At 41.7% G+C, this 23,924-nt stretch overlaps 1 protein-coding gene across 3 annotated transcripts in view; it reads left to right on the top strand.

Annotated features, from left to right (window-relative positions):
- The window catches only part of mob3a (MOB kinase activator 3A), a 36,101-nt gene extending 14,654 nt beyond the window's left edge, over positions 1-21,447 (top strand). For all 3 annotated transcript variants that reach the window (XM_060932506.1, XM_060932505.1, XM_060932504.1), the window contains exons 2-4: positions 1,041-1,574; positions 10,802-11,004; positions 21,058-21,447. In XM_060932506.1, the coding sequence (XP_060788489.1) occupies positions 1,157-1,574; positions 10,802-11,004; positions 21,058-21,087 (651 nt within the window). In that variant the 5' untranslated portion in view covers positions 1,041-1,156 and the 3' untranslated portion in view covers positions 21,088-21,447. The remainder of the gene's footprint in view (positions 1-1,040; positions 1,575-10,801; positions 11,005-21,057) is intronic.
- Positions 21,448-23,924: the final 2,477 nt, after the last annotated feature.

The following is a 23,924-nucleotide window of genomic DNA, read 5'->3' as shown; positions in this document are numbered from 1 at the left end:
TAGCAGGCTGGGAGACTCGGACCGAAAACTGTCCATCAAGCATGCTTATTAGAATATTAGGCCACACCCCTTAAGAAAGATCCTTACTTGGTCTGATCAGTGAATTCACCTGGTGTTTGAGGAGCATTTGTATGATTTGTTGATTTTTTTTACCTTGTTTTTAATCAGTAATTCAAATTCTGTAAATTCACTCGCCTTCTGAAATCAACCCCGATCACAATTTTTGGAGGAATTTCACCAAACTTGACAGGATTCTTTGTTATATGTTGGTAATACGCATATTGCAATTTCACTCAATTCAGCCGCATTTTACCAGAGTTATAGCACAGTTGCCAGCAGGGGATATTGTACTCTCGGAGCACTCTTGTTAATCCAGTTCATAATTTGCTACTTGTATGAGGGAGACTTGCGATATCTAAGGTTAGGTTTAGGGTTCGGCTTTGGGAAGACTTTGTATTTTAAACGACTTGATGATGACATAAGACTGGATTGATTAATGAATTCAAAATATACACTATATCACTCCTTCCACTGCAATTCACTGGTCAGAGTGGTTAAGGTGCTGGGTTCGAATCCTGGTTAAGTATGAAAAAAGGTGTGTAATAAAATGCTAATTACGTAGACAAAGACCGACAAGAGGAAGTGGATGGACGAAAGCAAGACAAAAAAAGTGATGGGGAATTCTTTTTAAGGATCTTAGATCATCCAAAATTTGACCCAGGTTGGAAATTATAAACTAGGTTAAATTTTAACCCAGGTCAAAAAAAAAAATCACTGAGGTTGAAATTTTTTGACCTGTAACATGAATACAACATATTCATAGAACTTAAAATGGAAGATGGAATCTTTGCTATGCAGTTAAATGTGCTAATCAGAATATTAGGCCACGCCCCTTAGGACAGTTCTCAGAATGATCTGACTGGTGAGTTTAGTTGATGTTAAAGGATCTTTTTTTCTATATTTTTGAACGACTGTCAAGTCAAATTCCTTTTAAGTGAAACTTATTCTGATTATGTAATCTCTCTCTCTCTGTCCTGCAGAATCCCTCTCTGGAACTGCAAAACAGCTGTTGGTGTCTTGAGCAACAACCTTTCCATTAGCGTTTGTTTTTATTCCTCACTTATCCTCTTTCAATAAACCCCACCATCCCTTCACCATGTCTCTGGCCCTGAAGCAAGTCTTCAACAAAGACCGGACGTTCCGGCCCAAGCGCAAGTTCGAGCCAGGTACGCAGCGCTTCGAGCTGCACAAGAAGGCACAGGCGTCGCTGAACGCAGGTCTGGACCTGAAGCTGGCCGTGCAGCTGCCCCACGGCGAGGACCTGAGTGACTGGGTGGCCGTGCACGTGGTAGACTTCTTCAACCGCATCAACCTGATCTACGGCACCATCAGCGAGTCGTGCACCGAGCAGACGTGCCCTGTCATGTCCGGAGGGCCCAAGTACGAGTACCGCTGGCAGGATGAGCACAAGTACAAGAAGCCCACAGCGCTTTCTGCCCCGAAGTACATGAGTCTGCTGATGGATTGGATCGAGGTACAGATCAACAATGAGCAAATCTTCCCCACCAACATCGGTAAGAACTCAAACACTCGTGATACGATAGATTTTATAACACCAGCTCTGGTAATCGTTCCAGGTGGAAATCACAGGTTTATATTATTATATGAGTGATTCCACGCTTATGGGTACTGAAATGGGGACATGAACTTATTTTTAAAAATTCACCTAAAACCATTTATTTTTTTTAACCATCAGGTCACAAAACATGTAATCTTTAATGAATGATATGTTCAAAGATAACTTTAATTTTCTGAGATGTAATAAAAACATATTTATATGCCAAAGTCAGAACGTAACAGAAGTGTTGTGGACATATATATTCTCAATTTTAACAATGTAGAATTACTTTTTGAAACATAGGAAGGTGATGTTTTAGCAAATATAATTAATAAACATGTGTAGTAGAATAAACATACACATTCTTTCAATAAGATTAACATGGTATATAGCTAGATTGTAATTAATTTGTAACAGACGCGAGATGGACAATCGTAACAGAAGTAATGTAACAGACATCATTTTGGAACTCATAGGCTTGACTTTGGCATATAAATATGTTTTTATTACATCTCAGAAAATTAAAGTTATCTTTTAACACATCATTCATTAAAGATTACATGTTTTGTGACCTGATGGTAAAAAAAGAAATGGTTTTAGGTGAATTTTTAAAAATAAGTTCATGTCCCCATTTCAGTACCCATAAGCGTGGAATCACTCATATTTATAGTTTTTTTTTTTGTTTTTTGTTTTTTTTTCCAAGGCTCTGTCATGTTTCAGATGTGAGGGCAACTTACATCAAGCGCAGCATAGAGCCGGGTCAGGCCAGTCGCCATAGAAACCAGAATGCACATATATACAGAAATTTATGGTAACTACCTTCAGAAATGTTTATATTTCTCGAAATTTATTTCGGATCACGTTTAAAAAAAAAATAAAATAAAATGCTGTACAGATGAGAAGAATTTATATCTATACTCGTTGTTTAAAACATCCAGTGATCAGGTAGCAACCTGACCTGGTTTAATTAAATATCATTTCATTAAAATTCTACACACTTGCAATAACAAGCAAAGAAAAAGGTTCCTCAGAAAGCAGCAGGGTCGATCCCAGTGTCTTTTCCCCGTCTTCATTGTCTTGTCACACGAAACCTGGCTCCTCGCCACTCCGGCACTCATCTAGGCATCACCTTTCAAATCAGGTGACGCAGCTCAGCTCAGGATATAAATACGCCTTTTCAAACCGCTGCCAAACCAGAGCGTAATGGCTTCATTAAATCTTCAACACTTAGCTATTTATAAAGCACATAAAGGCTCAGCCGTATTTAGGAGTGGCCCACGGGGCCAAAATATCATACCGTGATCCATGAAGACATCTTCACGACACTAATATGCAGCACAGGATGATATGAGCTCAATAACGTTTGTTTATTTATGTCCTAATACATTTTTAAAATAATAATACGTTACATGATAGGGGCGGCACGGTGGTGTCGTGGTTAGCGCTGTCACCTCACAGCAAGAAGGTCCGGGTTCGAGCCCCGTGGCCGGCGAGGGCCTTTCTGTGTGGAGTTTGCATGTTCTCCCCGTGTCCGCGTGGGTTTCCTCCGGGTGCTCCGGTTTCCCCCACAGTCCAAAGACATGCAGGTTAGGTTAACTGGTGACTCTAAATTGACCGTAGGTGTGAATGTGAGTGTGAATGGTTGTCTGTGTCTATGTGTCGGCCCTGTGATGACCTGGCGACTTGTCCAGGGTGTACCCCGCCTTTCGCCCGTAGTCAGCTGGGATAGGCTCCAGCTCGCCTGCGACCCTGTAGAACAGGATAAAGCGGCTACAGATAATGAGATGAGACGTTACATGATAATACATAATACATGTTAACAAAATCTCAGCAAGATTATAAATGCACAGTAGATCATGGAGATGTTTTCATGTTAGAAGAGATGTGCTAGTCATTTTTTTCTGAAAGACACCACTTACAGTGGCATGCAAAAGTTTGGGCACCCTTACTGAAAATGTCTGTTACTGTGAATAGTTAGTGAGCAGAAGATGAACTGATCACCAAAAGGCATAAAGGTAAAAACGACATTTCTTTTCAGCGTTTTCTGCAGGATTTGTGTATTATTTTTGTTTTGTACAATTGGAGAGTGAAAAAAGAAAATGAACACCATGTGAAAGTTTGGGCACCCCAATCCATTTGAGTTCTCAGGTAACTTTTCCCAAGGTTCCAGACCTTAATTAGCTTATTGAGCTGTGGCTTGTTCAAATTCTTTGTTAGGAAAGGTCAGATGATGCAGATTTCAAAGCTGTATAAATTCTCTGACTCCTCAAACTTGTCCCTAAAATCAACAGCCATGGGCTCCTCTAAGCAACTCCCTCGGATTCTGAATAATAAAATAATTGATGCTCACAAAGCAGGAGAAGGCTACAAGAACGTAGCAAAGTGTTTTCAGGTTGCTGTTTCCAGATTGTAATGTTATTAAGAAATGGCAGTTAACAGAAACAGTGGAGATCAAGGTGAGGTCTGGAAGATGAAGAAAACTTTCTGAAAGAACTGCTCGTTGGATTGCTAGAAAGGCAAATAAAAACCCCTGTTTGACTGCAAAAGGCCTTCAGAAAGATTTAGCAGACCCTGGAGTGGTGGTGTACTGTTCTACTATGCAGCGACACCTGAACAAATACGACCTTCATGGGAGAGTCATCTGAAGAAAACCTTTCCTGCATCCTAGCCACAAAATTCAGCGTCTGAAGTTTGCAAATGAACATCTAAATAAGCCTGATGCATTTTGGAAACAAGTCCTGAGGACTGATGAAATCAAAAAAGAACTTTTTGGCCACAATGTGCAAAGGTATGTTTGAAGAAAAAAGGTGCCAAATTCCAGGAAAAGAACACCTCTCCAACTCTGAAGCATGGGTGTGGATCGATCATGCTTTGGGGTTGTGTTGCAGCCAGTGGCACAGGGCACATTTCATTGGTCGAGGGAAGCATGGATTCGAATAAATACCAGCAAACTCTGGAAGCAAACATCACACCATCTGTAAAAAAAAAAAAAAAGTTGAAGTTAAAAAGAGGATGGGTCCTACAATAAGACGATGATCCAAAACACACCTCAAAATCTACAATGGAATACCTCGAGGCCCAAGCTGAAGGTTTTGCCCGGGCCCTCACAGTCCCCTGACCTAAACACCATTGAAAATCTGTGGATGGATCTCAGAAGAGCAGTGCATGCAAGACAGCCCAAGAAACTTGTAGAACTGGAAGCCTTTTGCAAGGACGAATGTGTGAAAATCCCCCAGGTAAGAACTGAAAGATTATCAGCTGGCTACAAAAAGTGTTTACAAGCTGTGATACTTGCCAAAGGGGGTGTTACCATGCAGGGTGCCCAAACTTTTGCTTCAGGCCCTTTTCCTTTTTTGTCATTTTGAAAATGTAAAAGATGAAAAATAAAAAAAATTATTTTTGCTTAAAATATAAAGGGAATGAGTCATCTTTAACTTTATGCCTTTTGGAGATAATTTCATCTTCAACTTGCTTAACTGTTCACAGTAACAGCAATTTTGACCAGGGGTGCCCAAACTTTTGCATACCACTGTATCTTTGCAACATCACAGGGTGGTGTACGTTTATTCAAACACCCGGGTACTTGTATTTCAGCACTGCATCTTAATACTAGTGCATTAATATAAAGTTATTGTTTGATTTACAGCTATAATTTTTCTTTATGTAAGGATTATTATATGGCACGAGCTACTTCCAATAAAATTATGCGCTCTGATTGGTTCCTTGGTGGGTATTATTTTCCCACAATGCCCATGGGCAATTTACGAACTTTCTTCCCAAGGTGCTGGCTTTCAATGTTGCAAAAAAAAAAGCAAAACGATGACAAAAGATGAATTGGAAATCAAAACAGAATTAAAAATGGCCAAAAAACAAACAAGAGTCAGCGAGTTATTCAAGAAACAAGCAACGAAGAGCGTTCAGTAACCGCTAACGGAAATTCAATTTTGAAACCGCTCGCCGTTTATTCTGCATGCGTGACTTGACTACGTTACAAATATGATGTGACTGAAGGCAGCATCACGCCTCATTATAATGACCATCTATTTTAATCTTAGAAATAAAAAGAGCCATATAATAAACTCCTTATTAACGGCGCATACTTGATCTTTACGGGAAAATATCAGACTTTTTGTACACCTCATTCTGTACTGCAAAGACCTTGGTCTGATATTTTCCCATTAAGACTGAGGAAGCGAGGTTAATAAGTAGTTAATAACACAACAGGCCGTGCAGTTCTATGAAAATAATCCAGGCTGGGGTGGCGCGATGGTGGCGTGATGGAGCCCAGTGTGAAGTGCAGCACCCTGAAACTGGATGCACGATGATCTGGAGTGTTGTTATACTTACAGCACAATAATGCACATTTTAACATTTTCCTCTCGCTTGCTCTCTCACCGTTTCTCTTTTCATCTCTCTCTTTCTGCCCCCTTTTCTCTCTTTTCCCTCTGTTTTTTCCTCCCTGTTTCTCTCCCCTTCTCTCTTGCTGTTTCTCTTTTTCCCCCTCTCTCTGTTTCTGCCCCTTTTCCCTCTCTCTCTCTCTCTCTCTTTCTGACCCCTTTCCCCCCTCTCTTTTCCTCTCTCTCCCTCTGTTTCTGCCCCTTCCCCCTCACTGTTTCTGCCCCTTTTCCTCTTTCTTTTTTCCTTTGTTTTTTCCCTCTCTCTGTTTCTCTCCCCCTTCTCTCTGTTTTCTGTCTGTTTCTCTCCACCTTCTCTCTTTCACTGTTTCTCTTCCCCCCGTTTCTGCCACCCCTTTCCTCTCTCTCTCCTTCTGTTTCTGCCCCTCTTTCCTCTCTCTCTCCCTCTCTCTCACTCACTGTTTCTGCCCCTTTTCCTCTCTCTCTCTGCCCCTTTCCCCTCTCTGTCTCTCTGTTTCTGCCCCTTTTCCCCCCTCTCTTTTTCTGTCCCCCTTTTCCTCTCTCTCTGCCCCCTTTCCCCCCCCCCTCTCTCTCACTCTCTGCCCCTTTCCCCTCTCTCTGTCTCTCTCTGTTTCTGCCCCTTTCCCTTCTCTCTCTCTCTCTCTCTGTTTCTGCCCCTTTTCCCCTCTCTCTCTGTTTCTGCCCCTTTTCCCCTCTCTCTCTGTTTCTGCCCCCCTTTTCCTCTCTCTCTCTCTCTCTCTGCCCCCTTTTCCCTCCCTCTCTCTCTCTCTCTCTCTGCCCCTTTCCCCTCTCTCTCTGTTTCTGCCCCCTTTTCCCCTCTCTCTCTGTTTCTGCCCCCTTTTCCCCTCTCTCTGTCTCTCTCTCTCTGTCTGTCTCTCTCTCTCTCTGCCCCCTTTTCCCCTCTCTCTGTCTCTCTCTCTGTCTGTCTCTCTCTGTTTCTGCCCCCTTTTCCCCTCTCTCTGTCTCTCTCTCTCTGTCTGTCTCTCTCTCTGTTTCTGCCCCCTTTTCCCCTCTCTCTTTCTCTCTCTCTCTGCCCCCTTTTCCCCTCTCTCTCTCTGCCCCCTTTTTCCCCTCTCTCTCTCTGTTTCTGCCCCCTTTTCCCCCTCTCTGTCTCTCTCTCTGTCTGTCTCTCTCTCTGTTTCTGCCCCCTTTTCACCTCTCTCTCTCTTTCTCTCTGTTTCTGCCCCCTTTTCCCCTCTCTCTCTCTGCCCCCTTTTCCCCTCTCTCTCTCTGCCCCCTTTTTCCCTCTCTCTCTCTCTCTCGCTCTCTCTCTCTGTTTCTGCCCCCTTTTCCCCTCTCTCTCTCTCTCTCTCTCATTTTTTCCTCTCTCTTGCTGTTTCTCTCCCCCTCTTCTCTCTTTCTCTCTCAAAAAAAACCCCTACATCTTGTCATTTTACAGAGGAACCAGGAACCGTGTACTCCTCTGGGAAACTTTCCAAAGCACCGACACAATTAATGTCCTCGAACAAACGCCTTCATCACATGAACACATTTTTAAAATCTCTTTATTATTAGTCTTAGATTGTGCGTAGCATCCACCGCCCTGTGAATGAGCCGTTACTATAGAAACAAGACCGCCTTCGAAAACTATTGTTCCCGAGTCGTGCAGTCATACAAAAACAATATACACTGATATCAACCAATCAGATTCGAGCTGGATTCTGGTAGAAAGAATATTTAATCCACATCTGACCAAGAATTTAACAGCACTGTGGCGTCTTTTTTTTTTTTTTTTTGAGTCGCCACCAGCAGGAGGGACGTTAAATTGCAGTGAGAAAGTGATAGTTGAAGTATAAAAGTATAATAAATATATCTTTCGTCTCTCCGAATAGTAAAATTAGGTATTAATGTGTTTATAAAATAGCAGAATAAATCTGTATTCTGTTCTTGGTTGATGGACTATATATGGGTTAACGGCAGAAGTTAATTTCATGATGAGCTGTACTAACGCGACTCGAATTCACTATAAACTCTGTGTTGCTGCGACCGTCGAGAGAAATGGCTACCTGCAGTCTTCAGAAATATCGATCAGACTGAGTTACAGTGCTACTGATGGTATAATGTCATCACCCACACGTAAAGCAGTGTAATACTTTGTATATTCTATAACTGCTGTTTATTTTCTGTTTTCTCCGCGTCCACATCAGTTTCTTTAGCCTCAGGTGGCTTCAGCAGTGGGGATTTTTTCTGTGTGGTTTTGCTGCAGCGTGCGAGTCATGGTTTTCACCTCGCATTTAGTACGAAAACTGAGAGGAAGTTAAATGAAGCGAGATGAAAACAGCAACCCAGAATTGCAGTTTGACATCAGCTTTTTTTTTTTAAAAAAACACTGCGGGCTCTTTAATGGTGTCACTGTGCAAGATGGTGTTTATACTGTAACAGCGAGGGTTTGTGTAACAACACTGCAGCGTCCAAATATATAAATCGCCTCTACGTTTAGCAATGAACGCACAACTACAGTAACTGATGCGAGCATTTATTGCAGCGAAGTGCTTTTGTCAAAATTCAGCTTGAAGGGATCCTCAGCGGGTTTATCCTCAAACTTATTTTAAGTAAAGGTAGTCGCAGATTTCCAAAATTAAACTTTCATTTTTGGAGACCGAATAGCGTCCGAGAAAAATGCATTTTCTTTAAAACGTCAGATGGGCTTCCTGCGGTGGTGATGTATGCGATGACGTCAGGTAGCGGAGCATGAGGTCTCGTGTCTGACCCAGTTTGTCAGTGACCCTCTCTTACAGCTGATCAAGCACACTTTGTATTTTCTCTGTGGAAATGCAGTCTAGTTCCAGCTTGTGCTTTCTTTTTAGCAGCGTTGTGGTGGTTATATGCTACACAATGAGGCAGACGTATTTAAAAACTGACAGTACAGGCTTATAGTACTCGAGTCCAGGACTCCGACTCGAGTCTGACTCGTGCCCTAATTTTAGACTTGACTTGGACTTGTGCATTAACTGCATTCGGACTCGTAGATTGGAGACGAGGACTCGGACTTTTGCTTTATTTTTTGTAACATGCCATAATAATCTGGCATAAGATATTTATATCTACATTAATTTTATATTAATTTTGTGCTAGTGTCTCTCTCTCTCTCTCTCTCTGTTTCTCTTTTCCTCCCTCTTGCTCTTTCTCTTGCTGTTTCTCCCCATTCCTCTCGCTTGCTCTCTATTTCTCTTTTCCTCTCTTTCTCCCCTGTTTCTCCCCTTTTCCTCTCACTGTTTCTCTTTTCTTCTGTTTCTCTCCCCTTTTCCTCTCTCTTGCTGTTTCTTCCCCCTCTTTTCCTCTCTCTTGCTGTTTCTTCCCCCTCTTTTCCTCCCTCTCTCTCGCTGTTTCTTCCCCCTCTTTTCCTCTCTCTCTCTGGCTGTTTCTTCCCCCTCTTTTCCTCTCTCGCTCTCTCGCTGTTTCTTCCCCCTCTTTTCCTCTCTCTCACTGTTTCTTCCCCCTCTTCCTCTCTCTCTCTCGCTGTTTCTCTTTTCTTCTCTCTGTTTCTCTCCCCCTCTTTTCCTCTCTCTCTCTGTTTCTCTCTCTGTTTCTCTTTTCTTCTCTCTGTTTCTCTTCCTCTCTCTTGCTGTTTCTCCCCCCTTTTCCTCTCTCTCTCACACACTGTTTCTCCCCCCCTTTTCTCTCTCTCACTGTTTTTCTTTTCCCTCCCCCCCCCTCCAAAAAAAAAAACCACAAAACCTACAGCTTGTCATTTTACGGAGGAACCAGGAACCCTGTACTCGGTACACAGTTTGTAGTAAATAAATTCGGTACAGGCTTGTAGTAGTCGAGTCCAGGACTCAGACTCCAGTCCGACTCGCGTCCTAATTTTAAGGACTCATGACTTGACATGGTCACACCTGCGCGCCTTGGCGTGTGCATCAGAAACTCTCGGGTGCGCTCCGGACAGCACGTGCGCACCAAGCGGACTCTTGCACGTGTGCCATAAACGACTGGCGTCATAAGTGACTGCACAGGATTAAGGTGCGATCAGCACGCCGATATAAAAACTGTGAAAACACACTTACTTTGCGAAGTATTGAGTTGCGTTGCTGACACATTACTGAGCCTTATTTCCTTGTTTGGGTTCCTGATCCCTGATTTCCTGTTTCTCGTCTTTGATCCTGCCGAGTCTACGATAGCCTGTTTGTGTCTCGCTCAACCTATCGCCTGTTTCACCGCTTTACGATTTTGCCGGCCGTTCTGGATTGTTTACCGTCTTCACTTGTATTAATAAACACACCTTCTGCACTTACATCCGTCTCCCAACCATCTCTGACAGAATACTTCACACTCCCTGATAAAGAGAAGCACATTCACCTGTTCATACGTCATGTTCAGGAACAAACTCATGTTAATGGCACTGAAACAGCCAACGTCAAATGGTGTGGTTGGAGTCTTGTTCTTGGACTTGACTCGAAATGTTTTTAATGACTCAGACTTGAACACTGGGGACTCAAGAATGGACTCAGACTCGAGGTTTAGTGACTCGACTACAACACTGATTCTGTAAAAAAAAAAAACTTCTAAAACAAGCAAAACTATGATGTAAACAGCGAATATAAACAGCTGAGTCGCACCAAGCGACCACTACCTGATGTCATCGCATACGTCACAACTGCAGGAAGCCCATCTGACATTTTAAAGAAAATTTCATTTTTCTCAAACACTATTCCGTCTCCGAAAACGAAAGTTTGATTTTTGAAACCTGCGACTACTTTTACTTGAAACAAGTTTGGGAATAAATCCGCTGTAGGATCCCTTTAAGATATTTAACGTAAGTGTTTTAAATACATATTTCTAATGGCGTGACGGCTTTCTCCTACAGGTACGCCCTTCCCCAAGAGCTTCATGCAGGTGGCAAAGAAGATCCTGTCCCGTCTGTTCCGCGTCTTCGTGCACGTCTACATCCACCACTTCGACCGCGTCAGTCAGATGGGGGCAGAAGCGCACGTCAACACCTGCTACAAACATTTCTACTACTTTGTGACTGAATTCAACCTCATAGACCACAAGGAGTTGGAGCCACTGGTCAGTGTGTGTGTGTGTGTGTGTGTGTGTGTGTGTGTGTGTGGTTACAGGTTCCCAACCCTGGTCCTTCAGTACCTAAACTAAATGATGAAGGCATTTAAATAATAGCAAACACTTTTTTATGAATTTTTCTGTTTATCTCGAAATCAGTCCAGTTTAAAACTTCAATAGCATCTTTAGAGGAGTCTCGTCTGGTGAGAACACGAGTAGCTCGATTTTGATAATTTTGGTATAGCTGGGTTTCACGTGACGTCACATCCGCCTCATTAGTTATTCAAAACTTTAGCTGGTGGTCGACCAAAGCTCAATTGACAAAGCGTTTGTACAGAGAAGGTGCATCGCTCGCATGAAAAATGCCTTACGCTTGCGTTGTTTTAGGTTGTTTGAATCGATCAAACCATGAAACTGATAAAAGTTTCTTCAGGGTTCCCCGTGAACTAATAAACAAGGGTGAACGAACACAGGATTTCACAAAAAGACGTGGAGAAAGGTGGCTTTCGAACCTCTCAGTGAAATCGAAGGGAGCCGAGTCGAAGCATGCTCGAGTTTGCAGTGATCACTTGGTGAAAGGTTTGTATTTCCCTCTCAGCTACGTCCTTACTGTTCTCCAAGTACTTTTCTTGCTGTGTGGTATTTTACGGTACTTTTTTTTTTAAAGTCATGAAGCGCTAAAGTCCCCAGCTGTTTCTTTGTTTCCTCCTCACAAAGTCCATATGCATGAAGGTTGCAACAAAATTCTTCCCCAGCCGTACAGTTACAATGCGCCGTGATCACTTCTCCGTCTTGTTTAACTAAGATCCAGATCTTTAAAGGGGTTTCTGATGATCTTTGTGAATGATTTAGCTGAGAGATAAGAGCCAACACAAGTCAGAATCAAGCCGACTGTTCTTTGTTTACACTTCAACTCGCAGCGCTTCGTTGTAAAGACGAATGAAAAGCCTAAAAAAAAACATACTTACACGGGCAAAAACAATCAAGGATTCATTCGGCAGCGACTTGATCCCGAGGTCCTTTACCCAGCCACGTACAAAAAAAGTAGTAAGCCTCCATACTCTTCCACGCTTTCATCTGTTTTGCGGTGTAGAAGGACGTCTGCAACACCAGATAGTTGGAGATGTCGGGGAACTCGACTGAAGGGTAGTTTTTGAGATCGTATGACAAATCCTTCTTTCTCAGACTGTAGGGGTCGATTCCATTGCACATAGCAATCTTCTGAATGTATCTAAAGTGAGCAGTGGCTTCTAGATTACGAGCGTACTCTGATAACTTATCGCTAGTTGTTTGCACTACGGCAGCCGTTTTGGTTTACTAGACCACCAGCTGTTTTACCAGAAGTGAAATCGCTAAGAAAAGTCACGTGACTGAAACCCAAGAATAGCTAAGGTTCAGAGTCCGAATATAAGCAGAAAGCAGGGTCAAAGCCACCAGAGTCAAATAGAAGGGACAGACGGCTCGGTGTGATCAGGTACACATACACAGAACAATACTTCGCACTGATAGTTTGTGACTGAGGTCTTTAAGTCGTGGTGGCTGATGAGGTATAAAGAGGGAGAGAGAGGGCGCAGTGGTGTTTGGGAATTGTGGTCCATGGCGGCTATATTTGGAGGCTGCCACGAACTCTGATTGCTGGCGCTGTCCGTGACGCATCATCAGTCATCCTAAGTGTTCACTCGAGTTGAATCTTTTTTTTTTTTTTTCTTTTAATTTTTAATTTAAATTAAAAAAAAAAAAGACATGGTACTACAGGAAATTGTGTGCCAATATTTCTTTCTTCGTATCGTACTGTGTTAGCTCGTTACCAGATAGAACCAGCAACCTTCAGTGATGTCTAATAACATCCGTGTTAATAATTTCCGTTTGGTCGACTGTATCGACACGAATGCTGAGTAAAAGCTAAACTCATCCACCGTGGCTTCTCTTTGTGTACACAGGAAATGATTGCACCTCACCACATCCTCATGAGAACTCCTCCCCCTTTCGTATTATGTCATCTCAAACAGGGAACAGATAGTTCTAATAGAAAAGGGTGTTTTGTGGGATTTTCGCACCTACCTGGAACTCATTCTGATGGGGAAACACTCTACGGAGAACCTTTTAAGGGTTCCTTCAGACGGACAACCAAAGAAGAGAAGTTTTCTAACATGCAGTACTGTTTAGTAGAATGGCATCGTAAGAGACGCTGAGAGAGTCTGACTGAGACTTCGAATGTAGGAGTCGAGTGGGGGGGTGTTTTTATATCTTGGTGGGAGCCAAATGTCTCTATAAGGATAGGAATGTATGATAGTTTTGAGCTTGTGGGGACATTTGGTTGGTCCTCATGAGGAAAACGGTTCTTCTTTATTTATTTATTTTTTTTAAGTGCTAGTCTTATGAAAATGACATCATAAAATCCCGGGTTTTGCGTGCGTGATCTGCGCAAATAGGTTGTAAAGTTCACCGATTTAAATAAAGAAATTTTTTTGCATCTGTTCCAAAAATCGCTAAAAGCTTGTCCACATTGATTTATTGGTTAGCGGCGCTACATGTGTGAGGTCATATGCGCCACTGCGTTCTTTTGTAAAGCTCTCGACACAACTTTACGACAACAAGAAGTGACTCGGGGTGAATAAGCGTGTTTCAGTTTGCTTTTAGATCAATAATTATCTGTCGTCTGTCTAAGTATTATATTTGGCCAAATAGAAACTACCTTAGAACGTTATTGATCTGATTAAGGACAACTAACACTACGTTCAGACTGCAACCTGAAACGACCCATACCCGATTTGTTGTGAAATCCGATTTTTTTGTTAGGCCGTTCACATTACCAATTATATGAGACTTGTATGCGATCTCCAGTATTAACGGAAAACGACCCAAAAGTGTCCCGCATGCACAAATTGACACGTAATAAGCACATCTACGTAATACGTAAACAAAAAAAAAAGCGCACTCTTCAAGTTTGCAAGTAAAGCATGGAGATGAGGCGAGACCTGGCGATGTGGTTTTTGTGGCGGCGGCGGAACTCACACAGTCTGATTAATGTGGGCAGCAGACTAATGAGACCGAAGGTGTCAAATTACTGGAAATTTCCAGAACAATCTTATCTTGTAATACAGGATGGTTTAACATCCAGGTCCCTACCAAATCCACCATTAGCTTGATCAATTCTATAAAAGTCTATTTAAATTCTGAAAACTGTACAAATGTTGTTTTCCACCAAAGAGGCGGGATTAGCCAACGCAGAATAGTGACGTTTGTCTCTTGTTGATGACGTGTAGGTCGCATGAATGCGACCTGTCCGGTCAGACTGCAGTCGCATGTGAAAATAACGGATATGCATCGGAATCAGGACCACATATCCAAGCGGCCTGGGTCGCACGTGAAAAAATCGGATCTGTGTCGTTCAGATTGTCAATAACAAATCGGATACAGGTCGCATATGGGCAAAAAAATCGGATATGGGTCGTTTCAGGGTGCAGTCTGAACGTAGTCTAATCGATTCAGGCAACCGGCGAAACACAAGCTCGACACTTCCTGTGCTGCGGTGAGCTCTTTGGGATGGCGCTTCGGACTTCTGTTTCCAGATCGTAGGAACGGCTCCGCGTACCAGGCGTCGCTCAGATCCTGCTATGTGAATCCGCATCACAAGTTTATCTTTTTCAAAATGTATGGAGCAGACACCAAACCGTCCTGTCGGCTTGAAGTTACAGTGGATATAAAAAGTCTACACACCCCGTTAAAATGATCGGTTTTTCTGATGTAAAAAAAATGAGACCAGGATAAATAATTTCAAAATTTTTCCCACCTTTTAATGTGACCTATAACCTGTACAAGTCAATTGAAAAACAAACAAAGCTGTTGGGGTGGGAACCATAAAAAATTAAAAAAAAAAAAAAGTACAATAAGCTGGTTGCGTAAGTGTGCACACCCTTAAACTAATACTTTGTTTTGAAGCACCTTTTGATTTAATTACAGCATTCAATCTTTTTGGGTTCACACCTGCCATTAATTAAAATGACTCTGATTAACCCCAAATAAAGTTCAGACATTTCCTCAGTTGCATCCTCCAGCAAAAGCCAGGGTTCACAGAGAGCTTACAAAGCACCAAAGGGATCTCATTGTTGAAAGGCATCAGTCAGGAGAAGGGGACAAAAACATTTCCACGGCATTAGATATACCATGGAGCACAGTGAAGACCGTCATCAAGAAGTGGAGAAAATATGGGACAACAGTGACGTTACCGAGAACTGGACGTCCCTCTAAAATTGATGAAAAGACAAGACGAAAACTGGTCAGGGAGGCTGCCGAGAGGCCTACAGCAACACTGAAGGAGTTGCAGGAATTTCTGGCAAGTACTGGTTGTGTACTACATGTGACAACAATCTCCCGTATTCTCCATATGTCTGGACTATGCGGTAGGGTCAAAGGAAAACATCCAGGCCCGGCTAAATTTTGCAAAAAAATACATCAACTCTCCCAAAAGCATGTGGGAAAATGTGTTATGGTCTGATGAAACCAAGGTTGAAATTTTTGGCCACAATTCCAAAAGGTATGTTTGGTGCAAAAACAAGACTGCACATCACCAAAAGAGCACCATACCCACGGTGAAGCATGGTGGTGGCAGCATCATGTTTTGGGGTTGTTTTTCTTCAGCTGGAACAGGGGCTTTAGTCAAGGTGGAGGGAATTATGAACCGTTCTAAATACCAGCCAATTTTGGCCCAAAACTTTCAGGTGTCTGCTAGAAAGCTGAAGATGGAGAGGAATTTCATCTTTCAGCACGACAATGACACCAAAAAAGTTTTGGAACGGCCCAGCCAGGGCCCAGACCTAAATCCAATTGAAAATCTGTGGGGTGACCTGAAGAGGGCTGTGCACAAGAGACGCCCTCGCAATCTGACAGATTTGGAGCGCTCTGGCAAGGAAGAGTGGGCAAATATTGCCAAGTCTAGATGTGGCAGGCTGACAGACTCCAACCCAAAAAGACTGAATGCTGTAATTAAATCAAAATGTGCTTCAAAACAAAGTATTAGTTTAAGGGTGTGCATACTTATGCAACCAGCTTATTGTATTTTTTTTTTTTTTTAATGTTTTTCCCCCTAACAGATTTATTTGTTTTTCAATTGAATTGTACAGGTTATAGGTCGCATTAAAGGTGGGAAAAGTTTTGAAATTATTTATTGTGGTCTCATTTTTGTACATCAAAAAAAACCTGTCATTTTAACGGGGTGTGTAGACTTTTTATATCCACTGTACCTCTCTTTGTACAAATCAAACCCATTCATCATTCCGATTTTGGGCTGTATAATGAATCGAAATGCCACTTGTTTTATCGGCTACGCTTGGACAGCCTTGAACGACACACCTCAGTCTTAGGAGGCATGCTTTGGTTTTATTCGTGTTTTGGAATAATAAAAAAAAAAATGGTTAAAAACGTGCTACGTTTTGCAAAGCAGACGAAGCCAGAAATGCCGTGAACTTTCAAGCGTCGTGCGTATGACGTCACCTTCCTTTGAATTAACAATAACTCACCAGGAACGCATTCGTGTAATGGCGGACTCAAAGAGCCAAACTTTACCGGCGAAATAAAACGGTCTCGGTCTTGTATTAAAATACAATTCAGACAGTAAACTGTTTAACAGGTTTAGTTTTATAAGGGATCATTTCCAGGGGTGATGTCATTTTCGTAAGACTAGCACTTTAACGAAAACCGCAACTTTTATTTCAAGTATAACTTCACATCCGGGTTTGAGCCGAACTCCACCCACTTCACAATTTTGGAAAATGCTTTTTAAAAAAAAAAAGTGGGCAAGGGGCTGAGAGGAAGGGCTGGAGGTGGTTAGGGTTGGGGGGGGGCAGAGAGGGGCTGAGGAGGGCGGGGTAAACTCCTTTGAATGAGGAGTCTCGATCAGCATGTACTGTATTTGAAAATGAGTGCAGTTTCACAGATTCCTGCTCAAGGGCGGAGCTAGGGGAGGTGATCCACCCACCTGAATAGAGGGTGTACATTTATTTTTATTTATTTATTTTTAAATAAAAATTTCATGACATGGATAAGTCCCAAAGAGTCGACTCTACATCAGCGTCGGCCTTGCAAGCCAAGGTTCGGGATGATTTTAACCAGTAGATAGCGTTTTGAGCTATTTTCAACTCCTAAAGTGCAGATATTTTTAAAAAATGGCCGTTTTGTCAATATTAACGCCAGCCTTGATGTGTTTCATCACAGTAAAGTCATGTCATTTAGTTTACAGCTCAAAAAATACTTCACGATCATTAGACAAAAGAGAACGAGCTAAAGAGCTGAAAGCAGTGGATAGTGCACACAGCATGAGGAGAACAGTGTGTAGGAACATCAGTGCTGTTTTGTGAGCATGCATACATTTCCATTTCAGTATGTAAAATAAAAAAGAAACAGTGCAAAGTGAGAGGGAGGAGAAGTAAAACACCAGAAGACGCCTCACTGTGACTAACAGCCCATTTTGTGTGTTAGTGGGAGTTCATAGTGCCAGCGTGATTCACAGGGTTTTCCACATCTCTCCCGGTCTCTGTTAATCCTTAAAGGAGAACTGAAGGCAATTTTTTTTTTTTATCATCAAAATTCTATTTCTCTCATTTTATTAAATATCGGAATGCATGTTTGATCACTATTTTGTCGCTGCTATAGCAAGTTATGAGTGTTTGAAATATGCTCTGTAATATATCAGTCCATATGTCAAAGCAACGGCCGTAAACGAGATTCGTTGAGACCTGTGCGAGACATCGTAGGACGGAAGTAAAACGTACAGCGGAAATCAAAGTGACCGACGTCTGCCAACGTTGCCAAAAGATGTGCGCGGCCTCTTTCGAATGCTGACGTGATCAAGCCGGAAGTTTTGTTTGTTTTGATAGCAATCAGGAAAGTTTGAAAAAAGCAGGCAGTAATCGTCATTTAAACTCGTTTTTGTGCAATACTTCGTTTGGAAAACAGTTTTCAAAATGGCGGCGCTGACACTTGATGTTTCGAAGTCTCACACAAGTCTCGTGAAGATCGCGCGGATAAGCGACGCCTGCCGTGGACCAAACGAACTAAATTCAACATGGTTAAAAACCGAACAGGCCGATAAGTATAATATTTAATTGCAATTAGTTGCCAATACGAGTCACGATACAAGGTTACTAAAACCAAAAACGTAATTGAATAACACGTTAATTAAGAAATAAAGCAAGTTTAAAATGACTTCAGTTCGCCTTTTAAGGAAGGGTTCGTCCAAGAAAATGTCACGTCAGAAGACAAGTTTAGTGTAAATTTGCTTGTTTTATTCGGCTCTTACTTGTAGCATTTAAAATCATCATATAGTCAGCAAGTCTGTTCGAGACACTGAACATCTCGATGGGGTGGGAGGAGACACGAGTGTGTGGTGACGTTTGCACGCTGCTAAACTGGTAGCTATAAGCATTTGTTTTTAATATTCTCAAAGCTCTAAAGATGTAATACTGCATCAGGATAGCAGACATGCCTCGGTTGATCAAGTAAGATTTAGGGTTAAATTTCAGCCAAATCATTGCAGTAGTGTGTGTGTGAGGAAGACTCCTGAATTGCATGAAATTCGTAAGATTAATTCTTGAATTCTTTAATTGGTCTGGTTACTCAATAGAGATTTGCTGCCTTGGGTAACAGAAACAGCCTACAACCACAACAACGAAATATATGCAGTGCAAGTGGTTTCATTTTTCGGATGTGATTCCCCCCTCCCCCCACATGATCACATGACGTGATGATATCACATGCTTCATGAGTTCGAGTTCATACATGCATGTGAAATGTATGTATGTATGATTGATTGATTTTACGTTATTGATCCCAAGCTGGGAAATTGTTATAGCAGCAAGTTATCAGACATGCAAAAAAAAAAAAAACACTGTACAACATAAAGTAGAATTAAAACATATCCCAGAATGAGCCATCTATACAATATAAAGATTAAAAAAAAAAGTAACAATAAAAAAAATTTGAAAGGAAAATAAATAAACAAATAAAAACAAGTAAACTCTCTAAAGGTTCAAAGTGACAGGAGGACCAGGGTTATAAACACAACTATTCTATCCACATTCACCAGATATGAGCAATTGCACGCTCTGATTGGCTACTCGACTACTAGGCTATCAGCTCATATACTGTGAGTAGAGAAAAACAAAATGGCGGAGCGTGTTGCTGAACCAACCGAGCACGAAATAAAAACTCTCTTTGAAAACAAAACCACAAAAAAAAGCAACAAAATATGGAATTAAAGTATTTGATGATAAGAATGTATTTTCTTTTTAAAGGAGTACGCCACCCCCAAGTGAAATTGAGTCAGTCCCTGCAGTCCCTAGAGTTGGATGAGCGAGCCAAAGTGTTTTGTAGCCGACCCAGCCATTGTCCTGATCTGGAAACGTCCCGGTTAGCTTTAGCTTAGCGTAGTCGCTGTAATCCGGCGTGTCCAGCTAGCATTGTCGTTGCAAAAGTGAATCAAATAACTCAAGATTTTTTATAATTATTTCTCATGACCTGTACATTCACATCGAGTACACATATCAATGCAAATTAACACGAAGGGATTTACTAGACTAATTTATATCTGGAACTAGCCTGGGCCCGCCCATCCTAAGCGTGACGCAACACGAGGGCCTGTTCCGAGCTTAGTCTGGCCAGGCAGGCTATCTACAGCATTTCCAAGCTCCCAAAAAATCAGGAACCAATCAACTTTGAGCATCTCCAACGGCCCTGGGTAGAGGCGTGTTCAAGGCAGTGACGTAGTAGAACTGCGACCGGAAGCCATAGCTTGTTTACAGAATCTATGCCGGAAGCGCTTCATTCACGCTTCCGCATCTATTACGCATAGATGCTGTATTGAAAGCATTCAACGGGAAGTTCTCATTGAAAACGGCGCAAAGAGCAGCCCTGGAGGTATTTATTGAAAGGAAGGACGTTTTCGCCTTGCTCCCGACCGGCTTCGGTAAGAGTTTAATCTACCAGTTAGCCCCGTCGCGTCGCATACGTCAGAGGAAAGAGTGATGTGATTGGTTTAAGCTTCGTCACAGCCTTTTCTGGCTTCGACCAGTAGCAAACTGAGGCATTTCAGGGAGGCGGGTCAACCACGGGCTCTGGGAAACGGTTTGGCTTAATAGCTTGGCCAGACCAAATGCTCGGAAAGCTTTGAAGTCGCGTTAGCCAGGCTAATCTGGAACTATTTTCGGCCACAGCACAGGCAAAGCACCGCTGCAGGCGCAAAGACACCACACAGCACCTGAAAACCCTGGTTTCCCTGGTAACACTGGTGTATTGATGGAAGTTGTGGTGCTGCGTGGTGTCTTTGCGCCTGTAGCGGTGCTTTGCCTGTGCTGTGGCCGAAAATAGTTCCAGATATAAATTGGTCTAGTAAATCCCTTCGTGTTAATTTGCATTGATATGTGTACTCGATGTGAATGTACAGGTCATGAGAAATAATTATAAAAAATCTTGAGTTATTTGATTCACTTTTGCAATGACAATGCTAGCTGGACACGCCGGATTACAGCGACTACGCTAAGCTAAAGCTAACCGGGACGTTTCCAGATCAGGACAATGGCTGGGTCGGCTACAAAACGCTTTGGCTCGCTCATCCAACTCTAGGGACTGCAGGGACTGACTCAATTTCACTTGGGGGTGGCGTACTCCTTTAAAGAAATTATTATTATGCCATTTTTCACAAATTGCTTCTGTCATTTCATCGGTTTGTTTACATTCTAAGCGGAAATTATTTTGCCAGTTTTTATTTATTGAATTTGAAAAAAAAAAAATGCTCATAAAGCAGTTATTCCACATAAGTATCAGCTCATGTACGACTCAATTTCATGGAATAACCGTTAACTATACAGCGGAAAGTTCGGAGTTCTGTTTGTCGATAATGTCCGATAATAATTAAAAAAATTTAAGATGAATCAATGTAAAATTGTGCAGAATGTCAGTAAACAAAATAAGCTCTGTCCGTGCAAATGTTTCATAAATTACAGTCGTAGTGAGCGTGTGATTTACATGTTGTGCGACATGACAACCTTCTGTTCCTCTCCCCTACAGAAAGAGATGACATCACGGATGTGTCACTGAACTGGCGTCTCGAGGCGGTCCAGCCTAAAAAGATCGGCCGAACCGCTTAAATCAACGACTTCAAAAACGAACCAAAGTTTCTAAAGACTCTATTTTTATACACTTTTAAAGTACTGTAATATTCTATTTAGCGAGGAATATCTTAACATCCTGAATTGCTCTCTTTTTAATGTGTCGGGGTTTTTTTTCTTTTGCTATAATTCAGTATTAATCCCCCCCCCCCCCCCCCCCCCAATTTCGGTTCTGAATATTTCCTGTAATTGTTTGCTGTTATTTTTTTTTCCCTGTCTGAAGCATACAGATTATATTTGTTAATATTTATGTATGTGTTGAGACATTAAACATATTCTGCTAAATATATTTACTTGTCTCTTAGAATGGAGATTTTCAACATCACCGTATTTTTTTTTTTTTAACTGCTTCACTATTTCCTAATTTACAGTTGCAACAGTTTAGTGCTGCGCAAGAGTCTTACCACGTACAGTAGATTACATCAGCTACAAATTCAGTTCATATCAATACAGTACAATATACAATACACTCTACAGCAGCCACTTTAATAGGAACACCTGTACATTCATTCGTGCAATCAGCCAATAACGTGGCAATAAACAACAGTCTGGACAGTTTACACAGAATGGTGTGAAAAAGAAAAAACTTCCAGTGAGCGGAGGGCTTGTGGATGGAAACAAACGCCTTGTTCTGGAGAGAGGTTCGAGGAGAATGGTTCATCAGACTGGTTCATGGTAACTCAAATAAGCACACAAACAGGGTGCCAATAATTTAAGCAGAAACATTTTTATTAGGAATGTAACATGGAGGACATAACATTTGCACATTTTAATTTAATTCAGCGTTATTAGTATAGCCCTTTAATGAACAGTGTGTCAAACTTCTAGCAATTTCTTAATTCTGAAATCATAATTATAAAAGCAACAAAGAAAATCGATCCATATTTGAAACGATCAATTAAGATGAATGTTAATCAGAAATGCAGCCACGAGCAGAGATATGCGGGGTCCAAGCATTATTTACTCCCACAATGGGTAGATCTCAGCAAATTGCACAGAACGATTAAAAAAAAAAAAAACATAGATAAGATTTTTAACCCTGGTGTAATCCTCGTTACTTGTGCATATTAGTGCTTCACAGCTCTGACTCAACTAACCAACTCATTAAAAGCCATTCCTGAGTCACAGTGTGTGTGTTAGTACAGGGGAACGTAGTCAAATATACAGGATAGACGGTTCTCCAGGACCTGGATACCAACTGAATGTGATCAAATATACACAGGAATATATAAATTTTTTTGTATCATTGCCACTGCACCAATAATCACAGTTCAGAGAGCGTCACAAAATACACGAGTAGATTTTGCATATCAAAAGTCTACAATAATATGTAATGAGACCGTCAGTGACGGCGTAGCTCACTCCGGCCCCGTCTAGTCCAGAAGAAATGATCTAAAGTGGGCCACCTTGTGCAATAAATGTTGCAAGCTATATATAGAAACGATATCCACTCTAGGAATACCGACCTATTTGCCAGAAAGAATCCAAAATGGTGAAGAATTGACGGAGAAGAAGCGATTTTTGTTGAACTGCTTAAGGCATTAAGGCTTAATTAGTCCATAACTTCATTAATAATTGTAATTCAGCAAATCTGGGTAGAAGTTCTATGCACCCTAGGTTCCCCTACCTTCATGCCAGAAAGAATCAAAATTGGTGAAGAATTGAAGGAGAAGAAGCGATTTGTGTGGAAACGGCTCATTAGGGATGGATTGATTGATTACTCCATATCTTCATTATTAATTGCAATTATGCAAATCTGGATAGAAGCTACTGTATATGCACCCCAGGCAGACCGACCTTCCTGCCCAAAAGAATAAAAATCAGTGAAGAACAGAGAGAAGAAGCGATTTTCATGAAATATGGACGGCGCCGGATGGACGACGGACGACACATGATGGGATAAACTCATCACCTGTCAGCCGGATGAGCTAATAATAATGGCTAATATTGTACATACAAGACACTTTTTCCATGGAATAAAAACGTGTTCTATTCTCTTCTAGCCGGTTTCATTCATTTGGTTTGATAGCGTGCAATATTGTTAGCATATGGCTTATCCTACGTGTATTACGTCACTCTACCCAATGGAGAATGAGCGTTGAATATGGTTTATGATCTTGCGTGGTTGTCAAGACAACATGACATCACACGTCGGAGATGTAAAAGTTCCGCGCTAGCGAGTGACTGGGACAATTTGTAAACAAACATGGCCGCCAGGTTTGCTTTGTTAAATATGGAAGATTTTGAGAGAATTTAAAAGAGAAAGACGCGTTGAACAGCTGAAAGAAATGTATTATAATAATAATAATAATAATATTGGCTGGCTTTTTTTTCATGGTATATCAGACATATTCCATTCAGCTACTCGTCTTCGACTCGTTCAATATCATGCTCGCTGAATGGAATATAGAAGCCAGCCAATATTATTTAATTGTTCAATCTTATTAGCACCCCATGACTACTAATACAGTAATTAGTAGCCTTATGCCCCGGTGGAGGATGTGAGCTAGCTACCATCACAAGAACAAGGACAGTATGGGGGAAGTTCAGAGAGCTACTACGCCTCTTATCATGCAGGAGCTTGGCATATCGCACCCAAGGTCGCATTTACAGTTCCTGCATGAGGAGTGCTTTGTTGTATGTTGTATGCAACTGCTGGCCTCTGAGGAGAGAGGATGTTAGGCGTCTAGAGAATATACTGCGGTGGATGTGTCCGGTAAAGCGTGTGGCGCGTGGATGGGGCAGGGGCGCAGATAGGATTTTTGA

The sequence above is a fragment of the Neoarius graeffei genome, chromosome 10 (genome assembly GCF_027579695.1).
Source record: "Neoarius graeffei isolate fNeoGra1 chromosome 10, fNeoGra1.pri, whole genome shotgun sequence".
Classification (NCBI taxonomy): domain Eukaryota; kingdom Metazoa; phylum Chordata; class Actinopteri; order Siluriformes; family Ariidae; genus Neoarius; species Neoarius graeffei.
Note: the sequence above shows the minus strand (reverse complement) of the source record. Positions and strands in the feature narration are given on the sequence as shown.